General features: G+C 43.9%; 1 protein-coding gene across 2 annotated transcripts; it reads right to left on the bottom strand.

Moving 5' to 3' along the window:
• Window positions 1-1,935: 1,935 nt before the first annotated feature.
• On the bottom strand, window positions 1,936-23,403 carry ngfa (nerve growth factor a (beta polypeptide)). 2 transcript variants are annotated; one of them, XM_037105668.1, is made up of 4 exons: window positions 23,130-23,403; window positions 11,568-11,653; window positions 4,176-4,283; window positions 1,936-3,223 (listed from the first exon to the last, which is right to left on the bottom strand). In XM_037105668.1, exon 4 carries the CDS (start codon window positions 3,210-3,212, stop codon window positions 2,322-2,324), a length of 891 nt encoding a protein of 296 aa, XP_036961563.1. In that variant the 5' UTR covers window positions 3,213-3,223; window positions 4,176-4,283; window positions 11,568-11,653; window positions 23,130-23,403; the 3' UTR covers window positions 1,936-2,321. The 2 variants fall into 2 exon arrangements, with proteins under 2 accessions (XP_036961563.1, XP_036961562.1); XM_037105667.1 differs by lacking the exon at window positions 11,568-11,653.
• Between the last annotated feature and the right edge of the window lie 1,883 nt (window positions 23,404-25,286).

The following is a 25,286-nucleotide window of genomic DNA, read 5'->3' as shown; positions in this document are numbered from 1 at the left end:
GCATATTCTTACAGGATCCTGTCAGAGATTTCTGTTTTGGTAAATGATCTTCTTCTCATCTTTTGTGGATTTCTGTAATTGGCACTCACTCACGCATAGGGCTGAATTACCCGCCAGTTAGAGCAGGTCACTGTCTGTTGCACAGACCCTGTAACCGTTGTAATTTGATTGATTGCAGATAATCTTTGGAATAAGATAGAACAAAAATCAACCCCAAATGATAAGCCAGGTCAGCGTATTATTACTTGTTTTGTTTACCTGTCTTCTAGAGGAGCTGTGTGTCAGGATTTACATATTTGTGTTCATGTTCCTAAATACACTTTTGTATACCAAGAAACACTAAAAGGGAGTCAGTAGAGGCCCACAGTCATTTTTTGTGAACTACGTACTATACAGTAAACGAGTGAGTACACCATTATCTGTATCTGTTCACCCAACTAAGTTACTGTATGCACACCATTTGTACTACTTTCTACTGTCAAACATGGTTTCTAACTCAAAATACAACACCGTCCTTCCTACGCGACTGTGGGGACAAGTAGTTCTGGAGAACTCTTGGGACCTGTACGTGCTTTGAAATGGCTCCAAGTGACTCTCCTGACTTTTTCAAATCAATAATGTGCTCTTTCAGATCAATGCTGAGCTCTTTAGATGTCTCCGTTGCAGTGTTTGTGGCTGAGTCTAATGGGTGTGTCAAACGAGCCCTGAGCCCCGAGTTAAAATGGGCTCAGAAAAGCCATCTGCCGTGATCAATCATAATCCCTCTGAGGAAGTTGAGAGGCCATGCTACAGGAGAAATCTGATTGACACAACATTTCGTAATCACTAAAATCAATCATCCAATATGCTGTGTTTATATTTTTGAGCCAGCAGATTTGGTCAGACAACCTATAATGAATGAATTATTGAAACAAACTTCAAAGTTGTATTTGTTCCACTCATTCCGTCACATTAAAATGAGAGTTGCTGAAATCATTGGGACTAAAGAATGACTTAAATCACGTTATTAACATGTGTATGGACAATTTTGAGCATTGATGTATATTTTGAACTATGTTTTGATGAAGGTAACCAAGTTTCACCATGCTTGGGAACCAACATCTTCATCTTCTTAATATTCTGTCGTGTATGAATACATTCACATGTTGTTGTGTTATGTTGTTTTGAACAGATCTACCAGCGATGTTCCTTCTTTCAGGCTATTTGGTTTGATTCAATTTTAGGGGCCCGATGACGTAACTAACTATAGGTAACTCTTTCACAAGAAAAAAAAATAATATAGGGGAGAAAAACTTATTTTTGTGCTCTTATTGAGAGCACAATCCATTTCCTACCCCACTAATTACATATTAACCCTAGATGCATCTTTCACCTGGGCTCCTATGCTCTAATTTGAGCACAAATGCAGTGCCATCCTTTTAAGCCATTTGTTATTCAATTTTTGGCCACTTGGGGGCGGTAAACACAATCAAATATGATCACCTCATAGAGTCCATATGGTAAGCATTTGCCATCTTACACATTGAGAAGAAACAGAGCATAATTGGCATTTACATTAACCTGTAGTCATGCTCCTGGACAACACTCACTCTCCTCTGTCTTTGCTGCTCTGGTTGGGCCTCCAACAACTCCTGAGGGTAACATCTTGCTCTTTAACCGCTAAATACTCCACCAAACAAGCTGCTAATTGTCTCTGTTGGCTGTTTGGAGAGGGACAGGTATTGTACATCGGGTTTATTAGAGCTCTTTTTTATTGAAAAAACCCATCTGTTGTATTTAAATCAAATGCCAAGGAGAGCAGTGAGACTGAACCAAAACAGTAAACATCAACACAATGACAATTTATTCATTATTAATATAAATATATTGATTATAGCAGCTTTGAAGCCAAAACACAGACATGAAACACTCTCTTCAACTGACACAAGACACCAGGCAAGTACTGAGGTGTTTAATAAATAACAGCATCAACAACACAACAAGAATAACATAATAACATTAAAAGCTTGGATTCATTTTGTATATATACACATACTGTATATATTTTCATACTTGACTGTATAAACCATAAATATGACATGCAGTCCTCATAACTTAAAACAACCAGGACTTCTCAGACTGAGGTAGGGTCAGGGGCCAAGGGGTTGGATAGATGAAGCTGTTTGTTTGTGTGTGTGTGTGTGTGTGTGTGTGTGTGTGTGTGTGTGTGTTTGGAGGTGGGGAGAAGGATTACAGTATTGGCAATAAAGCTGCAGTGGCTGTTTAGTAGAAATGTGTGTGCTTGGTTCAAAATTCACTGGTCACGAGTCATCCTCCCACCGTCAGTGCCCCAGTCGTCCCGCCCAAGACTTCCGGCTGAGAACACACACACATGCGGCGTTGATGCGGATGAAACGCCATGCTGTCCGTTCCTTGAAGATGGTCAGGGCGCTTACGAATATGTGTGTGTTGGTGCAGTAGGAGTTCCAATGGCGGCTGTCAATGCCCAGACAGCCTGAGTTGCCTGCTTTGGAGCCCTGTTTGCCGCCCCGGCCCCCTTGCCTTCCCCCGCTCGCATTCCCGGAGCCTCTGTGCGTGGGGGATCGGCAGGTGGTCTCATAGAAGAACTGTTTCTTCACCACGTTGTTGATTGTAACGTTGGGCAGCACTGTCACCTCATTCCCAGCTATGTCTGTGGCTCGTGTCAGGTTGCCCACCCAGGTATTTATGCTGTCACATACTGAGTACTCCCCTCGGTGCATGGTGTGCGATCCCGCTCTGCGCCTTACCCTCGCCCCCCTCACCCCTTCAATGTCATAGCCCTCGCCTTCCAGGGCATCATGTGATGGGGGCACCTCGCTGAAGACAACACGGGGTGAGGAGCGGTAGCGTCTCTTGGAGAAGAGCTTGGGGTCCACCACTGGGCTAGATGGGTCTGGTGGGGAATTTGACGTCGAATGCCCGGCGACAGGGCTCCTATCATGGGAGTGTGAAGCGGCCCGATGGGGCCTCTTGGTCCTGTGGTGGCTGGTCCTACGGTGTTCCTGTGAAGAATGGTGTTCAGAAAGGTGGTCCCCCGCTGCTGTCTGCTGCTGTCCTGCTCTGTGATTGGCTGCCGTCCGCTGTCCTACTTTGTGGCTGGCTGCCCCGTCGCTCCAGGCCAATCCACCTCCCATGTTCAGTAGAGCCTGGACGCCGATCAAGAGGAGCAGGACCAGTGGTGACGACCTCATGGGCACACGTCCTGAGCCGAACACGGGGAAAAGAGAAATCAGACAATGTGATGCCTTTACCTGATTTACATACAGCTCACATTACAGTTGTGATCTGATGACTGAAAAGTTGCGCTTCCACCTTAAGTAACAGGAACTTGAACTGCCAGGAACACATTTTTAAGGAACTAAAAGGTTCTTTCAGCTGGCTGTTGCCTATGTTTCCACTGCAATACTCAAGTCAAGTACTTGGGGCAGTTATTACATCTGCCAAGGAAGTTAAGTTTTCAGTTTGTTGGTTGGTATGTAAGCAGGATTACACAACAGCTACGGAACAGATTTCTACAAAACTTGGATGGAGGATGTGTCTCGGCCCAGAACAGACCCCATGACATCCCAATAAAGGGACAGACCCACACATTTTTTTTAGATCTTTCAACATTTCTGTTATTTTCTCAGGGAATAATGTATGGATCCTGATAAAAAAGTGACACATTTAGGTGGCTGGTATCTATGAGTGAGTATAAAAAGGGACTGTTGGGCCACGGTGGAGGTATGCACTCTATCATAGATGCACTATGTAGTTTTGAAGAAGAAATTCAAACTCTTTAATATTTGCCATTTTAATTAGGCAATAATACAAACCCAAGCAAGCAAACAAGCTGTTCTCAGAGGAAAATGAGGTCTGCAGAACACTGTTTGAAGCAAGAAAGGTGGCAGGATCCTTTCCAAAGTTAAGTCCACTCTCCTCTGTCCCTGCTAGGAAAAATTAACTGTGTAACCCCTCAAAGCCCTTGTAAACAACCCCACCCACATATAAGAGTACTGTCTGCGGTGGAAACACAAAGCAGATCCATTGGTTCGGTACAGGCACAGTACCACTGGTTCTGTTTGGGTTCAGAGGTTACTATACCAAAAAGTACCACCAGTACACCAAAACCCAACTGAGTTGTGTGTGCTGCAGCGTTGAGGGTTCATGCGTACCTGTGGAATGTGTCCAGTTGAAGTGGGAGCCCCTGTGGACTCTAGAGCCAGACTCCAGTGCAGGCCGGGCCCCTCATGCCTGCCATCTGGACCCCCTGAACCACAGCTCTGTAACACACACACACAGACCAAATACTTCAGCTCAACATATGGATTCACGCTTCAGCTCTTCATACAAGGTACAATCAATTGTTGTGCATTCTATATTTGATTAAATCCATACAGGTAATTTAAAGAACATGAAGAGATACGTCTCTATTTATCAGTAAAGACTTAACTTTAACGTAAACAAAGAAAACACAAGCATGACATTATACTTGAATCAGCATTATTTCAGTTGAGATATTAACAGTCTCCAAGTTAACAGTAAAAGGGTCAAGAGAAAACATAATCGAGCTCATTTTCAATTCATTGTATATTTCTAGTTTTCATCTTCAAACTGAAACACAGTCACATTGAAACAAGTTGTAAAATAGTGCGAGAAGTGCGCTAAAGTGAGGTAATCACGCTTAGTAGAGTCGATGAAATGATTCTGATCGCACCTGGAGACTCATCCGTCTTTCCCTGACCGCCACTGCTCTGAGAGACGTACACAGTTTTCCCATTATCAGACCTTATCTCCCGAAAAGTACACACTCACACTCGCCATGTTTAACTCTCAGAGTTTAGACATGCCATACATCGGAATGTGTGGCATCTCACACCTCATGAGACGTTACATATAACAAGCGCAAAGCAATCCGCCGTGAACATCTTAGAAACACATGCCGCGCAAGTGCATGTGGGAATGCATGTCGGGCTGTTTTTTTTTATGGATAGCTTGCATGCTTAGATGCTGCGATGTGTGTGGACACTGCCCCCCCCACCCCCTGCCCCACCACTCCTCCCACACAAACACCCAGAAGGTCACTGAGGTGAGTTGAAACTGGAGTGTCAGTATTTTTGACTTATCTACAACGTTCCGGCCCGTGCGTGTCGGAAAGTTTAGTGGTGTTGTAAATGTTTAGCTGAGCATGTTTGATTTTTACGACCTTCGCTTGCGGGACGTTAATCTTCGGAGGCGCGCAGGTCCTCTGTCAATAAATGCATTGAAATCCTCCCGGTGTCTGATGACCAGAAGAGGTCAGTGTTGCCTGCAATCGCCTGCATGGACGAGAATTCAAAGGCAGCTTCGAGCAGCTGAGAAACTTCAAGATGTCACTGGCCTTGTTTCAATAAAAGAAAAAAAAAAAAGCAACTCAGATGGGACGAGAGAAGTTTAGCTTCTTAAATCATGTTTCAGGTATTTTCTCACAACCTAAGAATGCCTGAGTGCTTGAGATTTTGGTTCTGTAGGCCACGTTTTTCATATTGTGCAAAGCATGTGATGTGCTCTTAGATACGACGAAAAGCAAAGGCGTAACCCCCCGCCAAATAGCTTCACCATTAAAAACTGCTTACACGTTCATTAATCAGTATTTGTAATCATATAATATAATGCCCTGTGACTCCAAAAGTGGTTAGTCCGCCATTTTAAGATTACTCTTACACGTTTATACTAAAATCTTTGAATGAAGGGCACCGACATGTGATGACATACTTTCACATTGTGGTATTGTTAATTTTACTCACTTTTTTAACCTCTACATGGGGTCAGTTCGGGATTGCCGATGGAGTGAGCGGATTGTTTGAAACCTTTGAGAAAGTGACTGACATATTTTGGCTTCAATAGATGCAATCATACACGCACACACCTAAGTAACTCACACACACATGGAGCTGGTCCAAACAGGCATCGAGCTGATTGATCCCGGCTGATGGGCAGCACACTATTTACATGGCCCAGGGTGAGCCGGGAGGATCCTAATGTCAAAAATATGTGGCTTGTGTTTAATGCCAGTGGAGCCGGCGTAAACACTGCAGCGCAGGAGCACAGGGGTCAGAGCGGTTTAGAGAGCACCTCTGACTTATGGGATTACCTCAGCACTTGATCAGAACCTGTCTAGTGATCCCTCCGACAGCCTCCCACAAATGCTGTATGCAAAATAACAAACACATGCACACACAAGCTTGAGAGGTGCCCCTCCTGCATCCCGGCGTGCACAGTTTGGACGCGCTCCAAATGCTGCGCGTTTGTGTTATAGAAACAAAACCACGCTCCGCTCCAGAAATCGTACACGGGACGCACTGGACAGTTAGATATTTCATCCGCATTTGCGAGGCGCTGAGAGTTGAAATGTTGTTCGAAGTGGTCCAATGGTTTTTACATACTAACATACATCATATATCAAACGGTGTGGGGTGAAGGCCGTCCACATGCTAGAGATAAAACAGGAAGTCTCAGAGTGCTTTGTAAAAGCTCCCGGCCTGTTAACGTGCACTGGACGGTGAGCTGCTTTCCTCTTTAGTATCCAGGCAGAGAAACATACATGGGAGAACATAGCGAGCCTCCAGAAAAACAGCCCTGACACAGGTATTCCAAAAACCATTTCAGCAAATACCAGACAAATGACAGATGCAGCATGGTTCATATTCCCAGATGCTCCACACACTGTATTAATACACGCTGGCATAAACAAAGCGGTTGTTTGATATCCTTTTTATGATTCATGCCTCATACAGTTTGCACCAAGGAGGATGTTTATGTAAACAGCCTCATGTGGCTCTCTCGTAACGTCCCCGGCTCTAAGGAGGTTCCCTTTCTCCCAGCAGGCTCATCCCGCGTGCCAAACTGTAAATCAGGACCATTTCTGTTGCTTTCAAATGTCACGAGCATTTTTGTGGCGCTGCCTTGGTTGAAGAGGATTTCCTGAGTTTGATCAGGGCATGCGGAGACATAGGACATGCTGCGGGAGAGCCAATCCGTATGCAGCATGAAAGTTAAATAATTCAGACAGAGACTTAATTGCTTAGCCCAAGGCAGCAGAGCCCAGCCACATATCTCCTGGTACTGATTATGTAGTGTTAGCGAGCAACACATTTTAATTCAGTCTGCCAGTCCGCAAGATGCTCCATTGATCAGACTCTGGTATCTACGAGCTGCCAAATGTCTGCTCGTGGTTAGAGTGCAGTGTGTTGACTGTGATACAATGACAGCAAGGCAGGTGGGCCAAAAACACAGCCCATTCTGGAGAGCGTTGCCTGCCATCAATCCGAGGTCGGTTTACATTTAGCAGAGGTTTCTTCCTCTCCGTGTGATACATTAGTCATTAGATACAAGTCCTTGTTAAAAGACGGGCAACGGCGTCACATCAACAGTTCGCCCAAACAAACACACACCTCTCGCCGGGAGTGTCGACAGCGGCGTCAGATTATGAGGGGGTGAGAAAGAGAGACTGACAGCTGCGGGGAGAGAGAGAAAAGAGACAGCGGGAGGGTGATGCGGAGAAAAACAGAGAAAGGTAAACAGTTTTTTCTGTGTCTCTCATCGGCGATGTAGTGCAGTTCCTCCCGCTGTCATCCACTGGAAATAATTATCAAGAGGGATGACTGCCAGGTCAACTTGCTCGCTGTTCACCTTTACACGCACCCAAATGTTTGAGGACATATTTCTTTCCTCTGAGGAAATTGGCATCCAGTGGTCGTAGAGCAATGTCTGAAACAAGCATCGACTTATAAGGATCAGCCTCGAAAGGACAGAGTAAATCTTGCTTTTATAGTAGGTTGAATTTGGAATAATAACTGGAGTTACAATGGAGGTTTTGCGACAGAATTTACTTGTGCATTGTGTCCATTTCTCGTCTTGTCACCTTTTGCATTCCCAGTTGTAATCGAAGCTTGTCTTCTACGACAATCTGCCTGTCACAGTTTAGACAAGCTGCAATGTGAAACTAATGCAGCAGCCAAGACACTGCCATGAATCAAGTTTTTTGTCACGCAAAATGATGTCATGCAGCGTCTGTTAAGAGCAAAATGAAGTTACATTCAAACATTGTTGGACGGCTGTCAGTGAGCTGACTATTCCTGGAAACACTTTTAAAACTCTTGTATTTAGGATACACAGCACAGGTTAAAGCCTATAGACTTTAAAGTAAACTTTTGGAAAATGTGTTTTTTTTTTCACAAGACAAAGAAAAGCAAACAAATCAAAAGCAACATGGTGGTGAAAGTCAAACCAAGTGCAGACTGATTATCTTTGTAACTGACCGTTTTTCTTATTCCGTCTACAGCTAAACACCGTGATGGACGATGACGTCGTTGTTTATGATTTTGAGGCAGCGGGTCCCGTCAGTGTTGTCTTAAGGCAGCAGTTGCGTATTACCTCACCACTGTAGCCGCTGCTGCTTGTTCACATGAATCTCCAACTTTCTGCAGAGGAAACTATCTGTGCCACATCTTCATATCTTAGCGTACCTCGTACGCATAAAATAACGTTGGCCAAGGAAAATGAGACTGTGTATAAAAACAGCATGGCTGAGAGAAACAGCGGCCCTTGGGAGAAGAAACACTGCGGCCACAAATTCAACCAAGTGTCTTGCGTTCGCCTCACTGAGCTGGTTTAATTAGAAAATAATTAACGGGACATGGAGACGTAATGTTGCACTCAGCAGCAAACTGCTTCTTTTCTTATCCTCTCCCTACATATCATGAAGAACAACCACTCTTGGGGGGAGCCTTTTAAATCACAATGTAATGATGGTCAAGGATTAGTAGTTCCTGGTTGTCAGCTGGCATCGTCCATTTGGACAACCCTAAGAAGTACTGTCTGAAACTTAAAAAATCTTTTTATTCTGGCCATGATGTGACATACAAGTGACTGAAATGAAAACTGAATGCAGGGTATAAATTACAGCATTTCAGAATAAAACTGCTATATTTTATTTATGATAGGCCTGCTTACTGTATTGCTGCTTGCTAATCTCTTTGTCAAGAAGCAATGACACCAGACCCACATTGTGCAGTCAAGCCACAGTGAGCCTGCTAACCACAGCTAAGCTTGTCAACTGCCCCTGCTTTGCATCGCTCTTGGCTAGTAAGCTGAAGGGAGGACACCTTAACGTTATATCATTCATTGTTTTCTCAAGTACACACTGTTGTCAAAATACAAAAGTTACCATCATGGATCAGTTTAGCTGGGGAATTAATTTGGCAAGCTAGCTAACTAGCATATCCACTCAGATAGTAAATAAAAGAAAAAGCAGATAAAGACTTGATAAAGACGATAACATTAGCAAGAAAGCTAAGCTACAATACTTAGTTGTGCTGTTTTGGTCTGGTGTCGGTGGCTTTACATCATAATTCATAAAAGGCAAGCGAATGCAGTTTACCAGCGAAGATCAGTGTGGTTGAATAAGCTGATAGTAGGCTAATCCACTCAAGACAGTACTTTGCAACACCACAGAGCTGCCAAGCATCACGCTATAAGTGTGACAGTCACACAATTTGACCCATTCTCACACCACACACCACACTTGACATTTCTCATTCTTATATTTCCCCATTCAATACTCTTTATTTATTATTTTCATGATAATAAACTTTGGTCCGTGCGGCTTGCCGTAGGCCGAGTAACTCTGATTGACTGACCGAGATAACCAATCCCAGACCAATTCATCAGTCCTTTGTGCCCAAATCTAACCAACCACGGAAGGCAGAACACATTATAAACCAATCAGAAGCAACATAAGGCGGGTCTTGGTGTATCTAGCTATCTTTAACACACCAGAGCGCGCACATTTAAAACCCACTCCACGTTCTCCTGCTTGCTAGAAGACGGACGGTAGGTGACTACCCAATTTTGTTCACTGTTGATTAGCTGTTTTTTCTTGAATTTCCTAGTTAATATGTACTCTTTTAAGGCTGCTTTGAGTCTATCATTGTCCTGTATTTGTTGCAGAGCTGTGTAACATTTAGTTGCCTCTTCTCTTGGCCAGTTCACACTTGAAAAAGAGACTCTAACGTTAGTCTCAATGTGTGTGTGAGTGTGTGTCAGAGTTACAGACTTGTAAATATCACTTTAGACCCCCCTAAAGTAGTGTTTCTCAAAATTCTAAATTTCAAGGTCTATCTTTAACTCTGACAGTGTACAAATGGAACCAAATGGAAGTCCCTGTAATCCACTTTGGGAACCACTGTAAAACAGTAACATGTAGCTATCTTTTGAAAGATGCTAGGTAAGAGGAAGAGACAGCAAAGAGGTCTGCTGTCATTCTGGGCATTCTTGTTACAATTTTCATTTCTAATTTCTGGTTAATTAAGACTAGCATCAGGAGGCCACAGTGCAGGGAGAGCCGCTGGCATGGAGGTGAGTACATCAGTCTTAAGGTATAAATCAACATTAAAACAGGCCAAATCGATGTTAAAAAAGGCCAAATTTATTAGCCCATCGAACAGATGTGTTTCCAAACACATTGTGACACTTAAGTCTCACTCTTGTCATTTTCTGAAACTTGGCAGCCCTGACAGCAGCTAGCTTGAAATTCATCATTAGCAAGCACGCTACTATTAGCTCACAAGAGCTAGGTCAAATGACAATATCACAATTTAGTTCACATGTGACTCAGTGTCAGCTTTGACTTTAGACTTGGATTGTGTTTGTGGCAGGTGTTCATTTGTTGACATTAGTGGACTCTGTTTCTAAGCTAGCATTAGCTTTGCACACTGTTAACACTATACAAGAGTGGAAAAGATTTTCAAGGAAGGTACTTTGGAGCGAACACAAACATCATTAGTTCTTCATATAGAGATGATTTTACAGGCAACAGTAAGTAAGGGATGGTCTCATTTTAAAAATACGTTACAAGTCATTTACTCATTGGCCAACGATGCAAAATGCAACTGCTAAGAACTGCTGATTACATTCAGCATTTTAAAGAGAGGATGTAAAAACTAATTTCCATCAACAGTACGGCGGATACTCCCTTAGTTACATTTAAAAAATTATCATCAGCACCTTTGTTTCCAAATCCAAGGCAGGCTGAACAAACGTAAAAGTGACCGCTATCAGACATGAGCCATATGACAGTTGTAATGTGAGTAGCAGAGATGGGAGAGATCAGCTTCTGCCCTGTCCTCTCCCCTCGTCTTCAGGTTTGAAATACATTTTCTGTGAGAACCGAGGCACCTGTTGTACATCAGGGATACTTTAAACATTGAACTCTGCCGCTGCGGCCTCAGGACACAGGAAGGGAGAGACAGGCAGCGTCAAACTGACAGGCACACACAACCTGTTAAAGCACTTGACTCCATTTGTAATGACAAACCGTGTAAGATAAGAGGAACAAAAGAACATTTACTGTGAAAAACTCCCGAAGCTACAGCAGGGAAAAAGGGAACATTATGTGGAGTTCTTGACATCAGCTTGTATTAGCGTGATGGGTTTACTGAGTGCAGCCATAAAATGTGCCTGGCGTAACGCGCAGGTAAATTCATGTCACGCACTCAAATGCTACAAGTAGCGTTCAAAAGACTGACCTTTCGTTCAACTCAGCTGGCTGACACTGGCGGGTACTTCGCTTGACTTCCCTCATCCGCCGAATGTTTTCCAGCTCGGCAACATTCTGCAAGCGAGATCAATGAAATATTCCTGTGGCATCAGATTTTTACAAGCAACCGTTTTTAAACAAATTTACCTGCAATAAAAGCTTAAACGAACATGGTGCCATGCTGCGAAAGGGGGGAGGTGAGGAGGTATGAAGAAGTCGTCAAGAAGTCTGTGTTTGATTTCGATTGCTTGTTTTGATTAGCGTTTGTATGCCTTGGCGCCTGTCGGATTAAATGTAGCTCCCGTTTACTTAGTGTTTCCTTTTATTAGCTGTGATCAAGTGAGTGCTTTATATCTGTGTCAGAGCATCCTCAAAATAAGCATGGCGCCAAGTTGTGGAAACTCGAACGAAAAATGCTTTGGCGATGAGCCAGCGTCTTCACCCCGCTGTTCTGTTGCTTTCGCCGGTTCCCTTTTCTGTTTCTCCGCCTGTCAATCTGTCAGTTATCTGAGCTCTCAGTTTTCTGCTCCTGGAATCTGACCTAAGTTTTTGTCTTTCTCTTTCTTGGTTTATAGCCAGAGGTAACTTCCTGGATACACAGCAATTTCAGGGTCAAGCCGCGGGTCCTCGGCCAGTTCCTTGAGTTTTGGGAAAACTTGCACAACTGTTTTCTGATCATATCGATAGACCCTCTTCGCTGGAGATATAATACCCCTATCTCTTTTCAAACTTGGCCATCTCGAGCCAAGGCTGTGCATGTGTGTTTGTTTTGTTCGTTTTTCAGCACTACGAGCTACAGATTGGTCTACAATTGGCCACTGCTTACGAAGCTGCGGAGTGATTCCTCTAAAGACGTGCCAGAATCCCAGACAAAAGGATTTCATTCACACTGGAAGGAATCTGTCTCAATACTGGGATCATTAAAACAGTTGGACTTTTGTCTGCAAATGGCTCCATTTTGACTCTTTCCCTAATGCAGACGGTCCAGGACAAGTAGCAGTGAAAGCAAAGAGGGGAAAAAAAAGTGTATCAATGTCCCAAATATCTAATCACTGCATTTATCCAATCTTCCTGTCAGCCAGCAGGTGCGGAAACACACACATGTGAATTTTAAGTCTCCAGAAACTCTTCATGTCCTCCTCCTTTCTCTTAAAAGGCTCAAGGCACTTCAACATTGACAAGGCTCACATTCCCATCCAAGATAATGAAACACAGTTCCAAGAACCACAAGCTTGGCGTAAACTGTATCTCTCTGTCCAGAGGAGGATCTTTTTTTTATCAGCTGAGATTTTACATGTATTCAGCCATGCATAACACTCCTTTTATAAGTCAGCTCTTGGCACAATATTTGTCCCAGAGTTGTTTCTTATTTGCAAGGACAACTCTAATACAAAGCAGAGACATGCCCACAGTATAACCTCAGACTCGTCCCACATTGTCCTACAGTAAGTCGGACACTGAATCCCCATAACAGAAAGATTGAATCCTTATGTTGTTTGTGACCGGGCTCCAAAATAAACAACATTTTTTAGCTGAGAGCGAAATTAAGTAATTACATTTGGACGAAAGAGATGAGCAGCAAATAGAAACTGTAAACGGAACAATGCAGCTCTTTGTACACCACGGAATATCACTTTTTTATTGTTTTTGTTGTGGTTTAATAATGCGGTTTGTGGAACTTTCCCAGAGAAGCTGCTTACTTGTGTTTATTTTTATGTAATAGGAGCGGTTCTGAAGATGTTTCGGGGCAGGTGGGCGACATGTTTGTGTTTATGTGTGAGACACTATGGCAACATGAGTGAGCTCATTCTTCCAGCCATGCAAATACAACTGAAACAATTTGGATTTTACATCACAAGCTTTTGGTGCATGTTCCGTGTTGTCCACAGTATTTACTAATCTGGACTCCCTGTTATCCAAATACCTCCCTCTGGCTACAATTCCAACGCTGCTAGCAGTCGATTCCTCAGTTTCAGGGTTTTTTAAACAAACCTGGCACCTGCAGGTGCATGTTGATATTTTATCGAGCAAATATGTGTATATTTTAGTCATGTCTTGATGTGGAGCCAATTTGACGTTGTGTAGATCTGGAAATTTAGAGACACAAGCAGTAATAAGCGGTTCACACATCTTTAAGTTCAGGCAGTGGGCAGCAGCTCAGGACAATACACTTTAACCTCTGCAGACAATAATGTGAAAATGCCTTTACACGTTCCTAACACTGCCGTCACATCTCTCACACATCAGTCACATCAGCTAATCCCCCCCCCCAAACTGGTGATTTCTTGTGACACACCACGTGAAGCGAATGTAGTTATACTGTTGGCTGACGAACCTCGTTAGAAGCTGGAGCCAACCGTCAGAATTCTTACACAGATGTACACAAAACAATCGTGTGATGATTGCATTTTTAAGGAAATATGGTTATTCCATTCTGCAAATTTTCTGCGATTTCTGTAGATGTATTATTATTACTGTTTTTTAAAATTCATCTACGTAAAAATCTCATCAGTAGGACCTTTAATTTACTTTCAAACGGTTGTCACAGATAATTAGTTTCAAAGATGTGTAGGTGTTTGATGTCCTTATAATGAACTCTGTGCTGCTGCCTTTGGACCCCAGCAGAACTCCGGGCATGATGTTCTTTTGGCAGTCAAGCTCAGCACAATCAGAGCACCGTGGCCGTGTGAGTGAAAGGTCTTCTCCCCTTTTTTCTTTCCCCTCCCCACAACCGGGCCCATCCCCAGTCGACCCACCCTCTCCCTGCACTGGACCAGCAGACGTGGGAGGCCGGTCCTCCAGGCCTTGAAGGCAGGATGAACACAATGATTAACATGTTTTCCAGACCCTAGTTTTTATGACCTTGACGTTCAACAATCTTCTCATGACAAGTGGTTAATCTTTTGGCATGGCCGTGGTAATAACTCCCCCTTCCTGGTGAGAATCTAAAAATCCCACAGCGAGGCAGTGAGAGGAGGAAGGCCAGAGGCAAGAATGCCTGTCTGGATGAGGAGAGGGATGTAGATGGAGGGATGGAGAGGAAGAAGTCAAAGACATCAAGGGATGGGGAGAGGCAGCGAGTAATGGAGGGTGGGCTACAGATGGGCAATGAGATGTCTTGGGAATTCAGTGAATAAAGGCGCTTGTGATAGAAAGAGGCAGAGAGAGGTCGCAGTGGGTCACAAATGGAGCCAAACAAGAGTTCAAGGACAGAGAAGGAGGGAGGAATCCAGGCTACAGGGAATTACAAAGAGCTGCGGAGTGAGAAGACACAAGACTTCCATTGCAGTGTCTTTCCTTCCAATAGCTTTAACAGAAAAACAAAACATGTCTGCTGTCTCTGCTCCAGCAGGTTGAAACCCAACTGTCTAAGCGGTCTTGTAGCTCATGTTGCTTATTTACTCTCAGGGCATCCGCCGAGGCAGAACTTGAAAAGCATCTATGGCCTCCAAGTGGAGGTTCACTCGTGTTGATACTGATCCTCCTGCAGACTATAACTATATCAGCGTGTATGTGACTGAAATCGCTGACGCCGATTAGGTGAAATAAACCTCAGCTGCGCTTCCGATAAAGATCACTGACTAATGTTGGAGTGAGTCATTCGGCTCGTCATCTCGAGGCCGATTTGCAGACTTGCAGTCTGATATCTGCATTATGATTTGAATGCGTCTTTCACAGCTTGTGCAGTCGATTCAGTTGAGCATATAGATTTGCCTGCGCTTTGACTGCATGCCGACGTAAACAAAACAGCGGCGGAGCGACGGTGAATGAGTCACGCAGGTAAATTTGATTTCCGCGTGACATGTGGGCGTAAATTGACAGATGTGCTCACTCAGACACCCAAGTTTTCCATTACGCCCCATTTGTGCTTGCGCGCTTGTCTGATGCCATAAGCATGGGTGTGGGCCCATAGACCCAAAAATAGGTATATGTTGCGTCAGGCATTCCAATACGCATGTACGGTATTTTCTTTATGTTAGTACTTGTATTCTGTAATGAAAGTATGCGTCAACGTTTTAAATATTATCCACATCTGAAGGGCAGAAGAGCCAATCAGTCAGGAAAAGGTTTTGGTTAAGTCCCTTCTTGAGACACATGATAATGAACTAAATTTAACATTAATGTGCAGATTTAAATAGATATTTGACAGCTAGTTTAGCGATGAGCTATGCCCTGCACTTTAACGAATCAAATCCACATTACACCGATTGAAACTTCATTCAGTTTTCAACAGCGATTGGTTGGATTGCCATAAACCTTTTTGGTGAACACTCAGAACACATCTTTTCAAATCGGCCTTCCACATAACTTAGGCATGCTGATCATTTTCCTTGTGCGACTATAGCCAGATAAATATATATATAAAAAAAGGCTGGAATACAGAATTCCACTCTATCAAAAAACTGTCTTGGGCAGAACCCCCAAACCTGTGTTCAAACGGTCCAACCCACACCTTAAATGCTTCCTACGCTCGCGCTCTGTGTAATCATACACAACAAACTAGCACAATCCACTTTGTTTCGCTGATGGTCCTGTCAGGACTGCGTTGAATCCTCCGAAGAGCGTAAAAATGCGATGTTGTCGCCACTCCCGTCGTTTGTTTGATTGCAGTCTCACCCCTCTCGCCGAAGACTTGACCCAGCCATTTTCTATTCTGTGTGGTCTCCGCATCGTTCTGTCATCTCTCTCTCTCTCTCTCTCTCTCTCTCTCTTTCTCTCTCCTGTATCTCTCTGCCTCCCTTCAGTCCATATCTCCCTCCCCACCCCTCCCCTCCCTCCCTCTGGCTGATGTCAACCACCTGTCTGCATGGGACCTCCCAGGCCCATCCTCTGTCTGTTAGCAGCATGCCATGTTCAGCGTGTGAGCGGAGCTATGCTGAAAGAGATGTAGTGGCTCTTTTCCAGCAGGTCTGCATGTCGCACATGAATTAATATTCACTTTTAAGGCTTAAGAAGTGGAGAGCAATGGCTTCCTACGGCGTCCTGCCTTAAACTCCTCGCGTCGCCATCAATCCTAGCTAAAGCAAAACTTGGTGACAGATGAAATGGATTGTTTGAAGTCAGAGCAGCGAGAGAACTCCTTGTCGAGTCCCTCATGCCTGCTCCCTTGTGTTGCCTTTGAGATCCTGTCTGGCTAAAACAGCCACGAGAAGAATGGGGCCGAATTAATTTTGTGCTCATTGTGTAGGAGACCAATCTGTTATGACTAGCCAGTGGCTCATCCTCCTGCATGCTGTGCATTCTCAAACCGGCATAATCCAAATAAGTGCATAATAAGTGGCTTCTCTTGTATCCTTGGGGCTAAGGCGTGTGTGTGTGTGTGTGTGTGTGTGTGTGTGTCTGATGGGTATCCAACACAAACACACATGTACATACAGCCATACACATATACACATCGCTCATACGCGTGTTCAGACCGCATTCCTCCAATGTCGGCACGGTTCACACATAGATTTTCACTGTGTGTCTTCCTTCGCTGGAGCGAACACGATAGCGAGCAGATTATCGCGCAGCTCAGAAACATCAAATGTCCGGCGGCCGAGCGAATCCGAATATTTGAGATCAAGATCGAGTTTGATGGCAACAACGGAGAGCTTCATGTCCGGGCAAGCTATGGCGAAGACAGCAGTGGAGATAAAAGGGTGAAAGGAGAGCGAGAGTGAGAGTGTGTCATCACATTAATCCAAATACACACACACACATCAAAAGAAGTTGCGGTGAAACAATTCAAAACCCCAGACGTGCACTCAGTCAACAGATTAATACCACAACACTGTTATTTTAGCAGGGAGGAAAAGCTGCCGGTAATTTTTCAGTGATTTATCAGCTACTGTGTGTGCTTGGGCTGCGTGCGTGAGAGGAGAGCGAGCCATAGCTGAAAGTCATGGAGGCATTTAATGTGGAATGAGCAGGCATGTCGGCACATTCAGTTGTCATTCTTTTTTTTTTTTTTTTTTTAAGCGTGCGCGGTGCAACATGCTCGCCGACGAAGAAACACGCAGACACAGGCAAACCCTTTGATCGAGCACCTGTCTAAATCAAGATCCTCAACAGTCAAACACAAAGGCCGACTTGCATCAACAGCCCTGGATTGAGTTTGCAATGTATGGAAAAGTCCAAACACAGGGGATGTATTATTCTTGATTTTGTACAGTGCGAAGCAGCTGAAAACCAGGTCCATATGGGGGGAAAGAAAGGTGCTGGGACAAAAGAATGCAGCTCAGTCCCGACAACAGTTCTGTCCAAATCCAGTAAGTTACAGAATGTCAAACAACATTAGCCCCGATTTCTGTTGGATAAATTTTTTCCCAAACACTGTGAGAAGTTGTTTGTAAAGGAGACGTCAACAAGAATTACTGCGGGAGAGGTGATGTCACATTTCCGTATTTTCCACCCTGCTCCTGTAGTGCCACGCGGTGCAGGATCCTGACCCGCCGTGACCTCCAGATCCCCCCGTTCTCCTCCACAAACACAGACGTCACCTGTAGCCCGAACTCTGACCTCTCCGCCCTCCCACTGCTTTCACACAGAACACTTCAGCTGGCTCACTTTACGCCAGATGTTCTTACCCCATTCTGAGCACTGACCTGTGCCAGACTGCAGCTCCACTGACCCAAATGATAACCGAAGCAGCGCCACGGATTGCATTTTGACCTGTGAATTATAGTCTCCTCATTTTTCCCAAACAGGCGAGCTTTGTTCAAGATGTTCTGACTCCTATTTCGCACGGAGAGAAATTCCTTCTGTTGCTTGATGACATGTTTTGTTCTTGGAAGGTAACTGTTATGTCATCTGAGTTAAAGTTGGACGGACACTGGGATGGTTGCTTATATTTCGTACTAGTAAAACATGCAGAAACATGCAGAAACATGCAGAAACATGCGGCACGTGTCAACTTCATTTTAAAATGAAAGTAAAAGAAAATAAATGGATGGTATTTTAATCTTCCTTTTATTAAAAATGCATTTCCTTCTGACCACATTTATGGGTTATATGTCATTGACATATAACTCAACTGAGGCCCTCCTAAGGTCTTGCAGAGTAACACCGCGTAGCATTTACAAGGTAAATCTGTGCTCAAGAAGTCAGCTTCCCTGGGCCCGGGGTCAAAAACAAACAGGATGTTATTTTCTTAGATGGAGCGATCAGATGTCATGTTTCTGTGTGAACAAACCTTTAATTAGTGTTTTGTTGCCAGCTGGCACCGTTCCAGATTTTCTATTAACGCGAGGAGTCTTCAAGTCAAACTAAATCTGGTGGTGTCTTTACCAAAGCAGAGGAATTTCTGGGGGTGAGTCGGAGCAAACAGTATGTGTGGAGACTTTATGACAGGACAATAGCAGTAATTGAAAGTTCAACCAAAATAGGTTTGCAAAGTGGAACGATTATTTTCATGTTTTTTCCAGTTTGTTTTAGGAAAGTCGCCCTTTTGCAGGGGCATATCTGGCCTTGATTTTGCTGAATAAATGCTTTAGCACACAAAAAATCCATTACTGAACAACAGTGTTTGTGATATACCAGAAGACTGTGTTTAGGTGAGAAATTGAAGACTTTGCAAGGCCTTTAAACTATATTTTTTAGAACCTTCCTATTTTCTAATAATATTTATGTTTCTAACCTGACTGTTGTGGTTGACGCAGTTGGTTTGAGGCCCCTCGGGTGAAATAGCCACCGTTAAATTGACAGTCCAGGTGTGCTGTCACAACCTCTCCCCTGCCCAGGTGTCCTATACAACACTGCAGTCTAGACAGCTCGCACTTTTCCATCCTTTATTTCTTCGGGGGTGAATCTTCCCCTGTCAGAATCTGTTGAGTAAAATCTCATAGCTTTGCATGCCTGAAACAGCAGTTATATGTATATCTGCCTACATATCTGTAAACATCTATAATTCCGATCTAAGCAACTGTATGATAAAGATAATTTGTAAGACATAGACATATTATTTATCAGTGCATTTATGCAGCCATACATAGTGAAAATGCACACGCTTCAATGCATAAACTCTGACTCTTGACATCACACTTTTGAATAAAGTACATAAAATCCCAAGAATCCAAGAAGGACAAATCTATCAAACCACTGTCTGCTTTACCTGTTAACTACCAAACAACTAGCCAGGATGTTTTAGCTAATAATAACATGGATAACAATACTAATGTGGATGCACTCTAAGTTTTAACAGAGTCCAAATGTCCATATCTTTATTTGGGTAACCTAGAAAACAACCCACAATCTTTTTTAAATTTATTACCAATGGGTGCTGTGAAAAGTTAACCATTACTGTGCTGGTGCTGTACACGAAAGCATTTACAGTTAAATACATTAAACATTTGTTCCGTAGCAACTACTCAATACTTTTTCTTGTGTCTAATTGTAAAGTGTTACCCTTTACTGCCCTCTTCTCTCTCGCTCTCTCACTCAAACACACACACACACACACACACACACACACACACATATATGCACACACACACGTACATGCACACACAGGTGCTAACATAGGGAAAGCTGTAATTCAGCTTCAAAGGGAAACCTGAGAGGGTCATGAATAATCACAGACATCTTTGTCTGCGGGGAAAACAGCACTGTCCATCTGCCCTCTATACGCAGACACACACTAGTTTATATGGCTGAGGCTGTTTTTAGCAGCGCCACTGAGTGAATGTCTGGGTTTGAGGCACATGTAGAGTATGACCATTTTAAACTCCTACCAAGTAAAAGATATCAACTATTTTTGCAATTAAAAGCCATGTAAAAAAATATTTTTTAATGTATTGTTGATACTAATATTAAAGGAAAGAAGCTACATAACTACTGACCATTTTGTCTGGAACTTTCTCGATCATTCTGCATGACGGATGGACAGGTGAGCCAAGAGACATTACAAGTCAAAGGACAGGCAGTTGGTGGCCTGTTTGCAGTGGTATTGATCCATACCGAAGACTAGAATGGCACTCAGTAGAACGCATACCTTCGCAAAGGCCCAGCTCCTCCGCTGTGCTCACTCATAGATATCAGCCACTTAAATACGTATCTTTGCATTATTCAACAAAAAGAAATGGCAAGAAATCTTACATTGTTAAAAAAAAATAAGAAGACAATCAGTCTTCTCATTTTTCAAAACATTCAAGAATTAATTAAAATTCTGCACAGAATGCAAAAAAAAAAAAAAGAATTCTGACATTAATTCAAAGATATTGATGTATAGTCTTGCAGAGATATCTACTGAAGTTAGCATGCTAACCAGCTAGCTCCAGTCCACCAGAGCTACCACTCCCAGATCCCAGTCTAGACCGCTAGCTGCATGGCTAACTGAGCTAAGTAGCTAAAGGCTTACGTAAGTTAGCAGCTGTAAGCGTGGACTCTGGTGATATGCTGCCCCCTATTTGTTTGGAGTTTGAAAGATGGCCAATTCTTGCATATTGCACCTTTAATGGGGTCTACTCTAGGCCAAGACCCATCCTGCATCCAAGTGTCATGGAAATCTGTTCAGTAGTTTATGTGTAATACTGCTGACAAACCAGCAAACCAACCAACCAACAAACAAACGATTCAGAAAATAAGCCGCTTCAAGCTGACTATGTATCTAGCCTCTGAACTATTATTGCACTTTCTTGTGGTTGTTGACATTGTTATGTTCTAGGATGTTTGCCAACTCAGTCAAAAAGCCAAAATGAGAGATATGATATGCATGGCTGATCTACTGGTAGACGTGCTGTTGATTTGCTGTGGTTTACCAGACATATGTAGGCTATGCAGGCAATGAACAATGTGACAATGAAATGTCACTTCCCTCTTTCGTTGATTTTGGAGAAGAAACTGAAAATCAATTTTAATGTTTACAGTCTCAATGAGGCGATGATACAAATTTAGATACTTATTTTTTCTATCACTAAATAAACAAGCTGTTCTCAGAGGAAAGTTAGGTCCCCTGAACACTGTTTGAGGCTGGAAAGGTGACTGGGTCCGCCGCATATAAACAAAGTAAAACGGTATGAAATTGTGTTGTCCTTTAAGGTCAGTTTGTTTATTCAGCTCAGTCAGTCATGAAAAGGATGAGAGTTTGTTTATTTAGCTTGTCTGGGCATTTTAAAAAAAGTTAGTCAAAGAAGATCTTTCTCTTCCGAGTAAAATATCTTTCCCAAAACAACAAGGCCACGCAAATGTGTGCTTATTGATTTCAGCTGATCTTAAAGTGAATATGCTCTGAATGACCCAGTGTTGACCACATGAACAAAGTTCAGTATCTGCTGGGATGTCATCGAAGATATACAGCCGGACTGCTGCAGCTTTCTCTTTCCACTTCCCCTGTGGACCAACCGAGAGGTGATGAAAACACAGCGCGCTCCCCTCTGGCACACACTGGCAGCAAAATTGAGGCTCGTAAACAATTTAGAACATTTTTTTTTTCCTTTTTTTGCACAGAGCGGAGCACCTCTCTCTTGAGGGAGCTTTTCTCGCTGGCCTGCGCTGAATGTTTTGATACGCTTTACTATCCAACACAGATGTACGACACACAAAGTTGAAGTGGACAATGTCAAGATATTTGTGCGGTGAGCTGACTCCCACCTGCATTTGTTACATCTTCCTCAGGTTCAAATCACATCAAAACAACAGTAACTTTGCAGACCTAATACCTGCATCTACAGGACGCTGTTAGAGCCTACTGTAATGTTTATTTGTGTGCCTAAATGTTGGTCCGCGGTGACATTCCTCCCCTGTCAGAGCCCGAAAGGAATTCCCTGGTAGGAGTGGCAGGCATGAGGTCTGTGTTTAGCACACACGCTTGCATACACAAACACAATCACGCACAAATACGCATATGAGAGCGTGTAAAACACTGATCGGCTTGCAAGCGCCCATGCAAGCGCCAGGCCACACCCGGCAGACGCAGAGGATAACCTCGGCAGCAGCGTACTTCATGTTGGACACTGGAGCTCATCACAATCTACAAGTCCTTTAAGGGTTGTGTAACATGAGCGGGGAGAGAGAGGGAGAGAGAGAGAAAGAGAGAGAGAGACGGACAGAAAAAAAAGGGGGGAGAGAGAGAAGGAAGGTAACCTGATGTCCCAGGAGTTTTCTGAACAGTGAACTGGTTCCCATTCAAGTGTTTTTTTTAAGGGACCCCCACTTTTTTTTGTTGTTGCTCTTGTAATCCTCACCTCTGTTCTCTCGTTATCTCTACACCCTCTCCTCTCCTAAAGTGTAGCCTGGAAAAGCATTTTTTATCTGAGAACACAAACTTCATCACCCAACAGAACTTATTCTTAGCGTGTGGTACTCTGGAAGCTGGAAATGTTCTCCCCCCCCCCGCCGCCCCCCCAACAGAGGACCGACTGGCTGCTGCTGACTCCAATCTCAATTCCCAGGCTCCACTTTCACTTAATGACAGGTATGACGGATATTTCAGTGTGAATCCCCCCCCCTCCTCAGAGAGGCTCTCCCCACTCCTCCTGTTTCTCCACTTCCCTGCACACACTCCTTAGCACCACACATTAACACCACATTTAATAAGAGTTTTTGTAAAAAAAAGGAACAAGGTAGGACTCACCACCCTGTTAATGCTCCTTCACTTCTCTGCCCTCAGGGACTGACAACTTCCAGATGAACCCTGCTATATTCCACCTCACTTCTCCTCCGGGCACCGGCGCAGAATTATCCCAAACACCAAATCCCGCTCCTGCTTTTAAAGCTGTGAATCCAGGTCTCAGGCCATTCACTCCTGTCTGTCTCCCTCCCACACTCTTTGGGAAATGGATTGTTCTAAAAGTTTAGCAAGAGCAGTCCCAAAGCTGCTCCCTCCCTCCTGCGTGGCTCACTGCAGGTCCTAGTGCCTACCCTTCTACCCTTCCCACGTGCTCCGTGAAAAAAAAAAAAAAAAAAATGCACAGCTGCTCATAATTTACACCTAGCTGCCGTTATTCATTCTCCCTTTCCATTGACCCCATTATCAAAGCGTGTCTCTCTTCCACATTGGTGGAAACAAACTTTCACCCCTGGATGATTCAGCTTCTGTTCATCTGAGACTTGACGTCATGTTGAGGTCAGGCTTTGCCTCGTCAAGTGAAAGCTTCCAAGGGTTGTCATTGTTGTTCCGCACCTGACTCACTGCTACCTTGAATGAAGACTCAGTGTTGCCTGTGGTTGAACTGCGAACGTGCTTGGTGCGGAGGAGTCACGGAGCATTTCAGAAATGTGCTTCACTGCCATCTTCCAGAGGCTGATATTGAAAATATGCACAGTCTTTCACAAACCAAACATCGAAAGATGACGTGCAGTCCAGTGAAATTCAGGAATTACAAGAATAGAACTTTGATGGTCTATTGCAAGTGGGAATTAATTGCTGCCACTTGTCAATGGAGGAAAAATAAATGGGAGATAGAGTCAAACCATGCAACTATGATATCTCCTCACCGTGGTAGAGATCAGCCACACCCTACATTCAGCAGGGCCTCCGGGCTCCAGTATCACAACAGTCCCTCTCTGACAGTTCCCTCTTGTTTATGCATCTTTATTTTCCCGTCTCTGCGTCTTCCCTTCTCACCCTCTTTCTGGTTCTATGCGTTCCTCTCTTTCACAGCTCCTCTCTGACCTGAACCATATCGCTGTCAGAGCCCCTGGCGCAGAGCAGACAGACATCCCACCCTTCTGCTCCGACCGACAGAGAGAGTGGGGGAAAAAAAGAAAAAGAAGAATGAGAGAAAGGAAGGATTGTGTGTCAGTGTCATCCCTTTCTACTCCTCCTGGGAAAATGCAAATTCCATTGACTTTGAGTTGAAACGCTGTTTTTTTTTTTTCTTTCTTGTTAATGAGAAAACTTCACTGGGTGCAAATGGGCCCTGGAAGGAATAACACAGGTGAAAACTTGAGAAGAATCACTTTCTGCTTAAGAATTTTGACCCCTGCCGACGGGTTCAAACCCAAGTGGGCATTTCCCTAAAGCTGGCGCGGCTCTTCTCGAGGCTGTGTGTGTGCAAACGAGCTCGTGTCACTGTCAAAACTGCCTCGGCCCTTGTTATCGAGGCTGAGTCTGAAACGGGAAACCCCAGCCAGTGAACTCTGACCCCGCACCCCACTCTGGGGTTTGTTCGGGGTGACAAATGCTGAGGAGGGGGGATCACTTCGGGCTGGAAGGGTTGAGAGCAGGTCAAGAGTGCACCAATATCCTCATGTTTCAGGCATTTTTGACACTGGGACTGGCTTGGAGGATGTGCGTGTGGGACTCTGACCCTGTTTCAGGCCCGGACCTAAATGCAGGTGATTTAAAAACTTTGTCGTTGATCAGGTTTTGTAACCTCAGGCGGTTTTGTCCAAGTTTAGGTTTACCTTTTTGGAGGGTTTCACTCATTTCTGTCATTCATAGCAGGTATGTCGCTGAGCAAATGTTCAATACCGATGACAAATTTGTTATGTTGAAAAACGGAACACACCCTTCCCATGAACATTAACGAAGACTGTTTGTGCTTCTGTCAGGGTTTGGTACTTTAAAATTGGGTGTGAATCCTTTTTACAATGTGTGTGTGTGTGTGTGTGTGTGAGAACATATGTGTTGTCATACCATGGATGAGTGACAATCCAGCTTCCATGTGTGGTCTTCGGTTTACAGCTCTATAAATTCCTGCAAAGACTCGAAGTCTTGTTCCGACTCTACCCCACAGTGCTGAACTATCGAGACGCTTTCTGCGCATTACTGCACCATCTCCTGTAT

This window comes from Acanthopagrus latus, chromosome 7, assembly GCF_904848185.1.
Source record: "Acanthopagrus latus isolate v.2019 chromosome 7, fAcaLat1.1, whole genome shotgun sequence".
Taxonomy (NCBI): domain Eukaryota; kingdom Metazoa; phylum Chordata; class Actinopteri; order Spariformes; family Sparidae; genus Acanthopagrus; species Acanthopagrus latus.
The sequence above is the reverse complement of the archived record's forward strand: the minus strand, read 5'-3'. Positions and strand labels throughout refer to the sequence as shown.

What these genes read in the sequence shown, in the direction of transcription:
- ngfa (XM_037105668.1), bottom strand. Translation starts at nt 3,212, where the DNA reads ATGAGGTCGTCACCACTGGTCCTGCTCCTCTTGATCGGCGTCCAGGCT.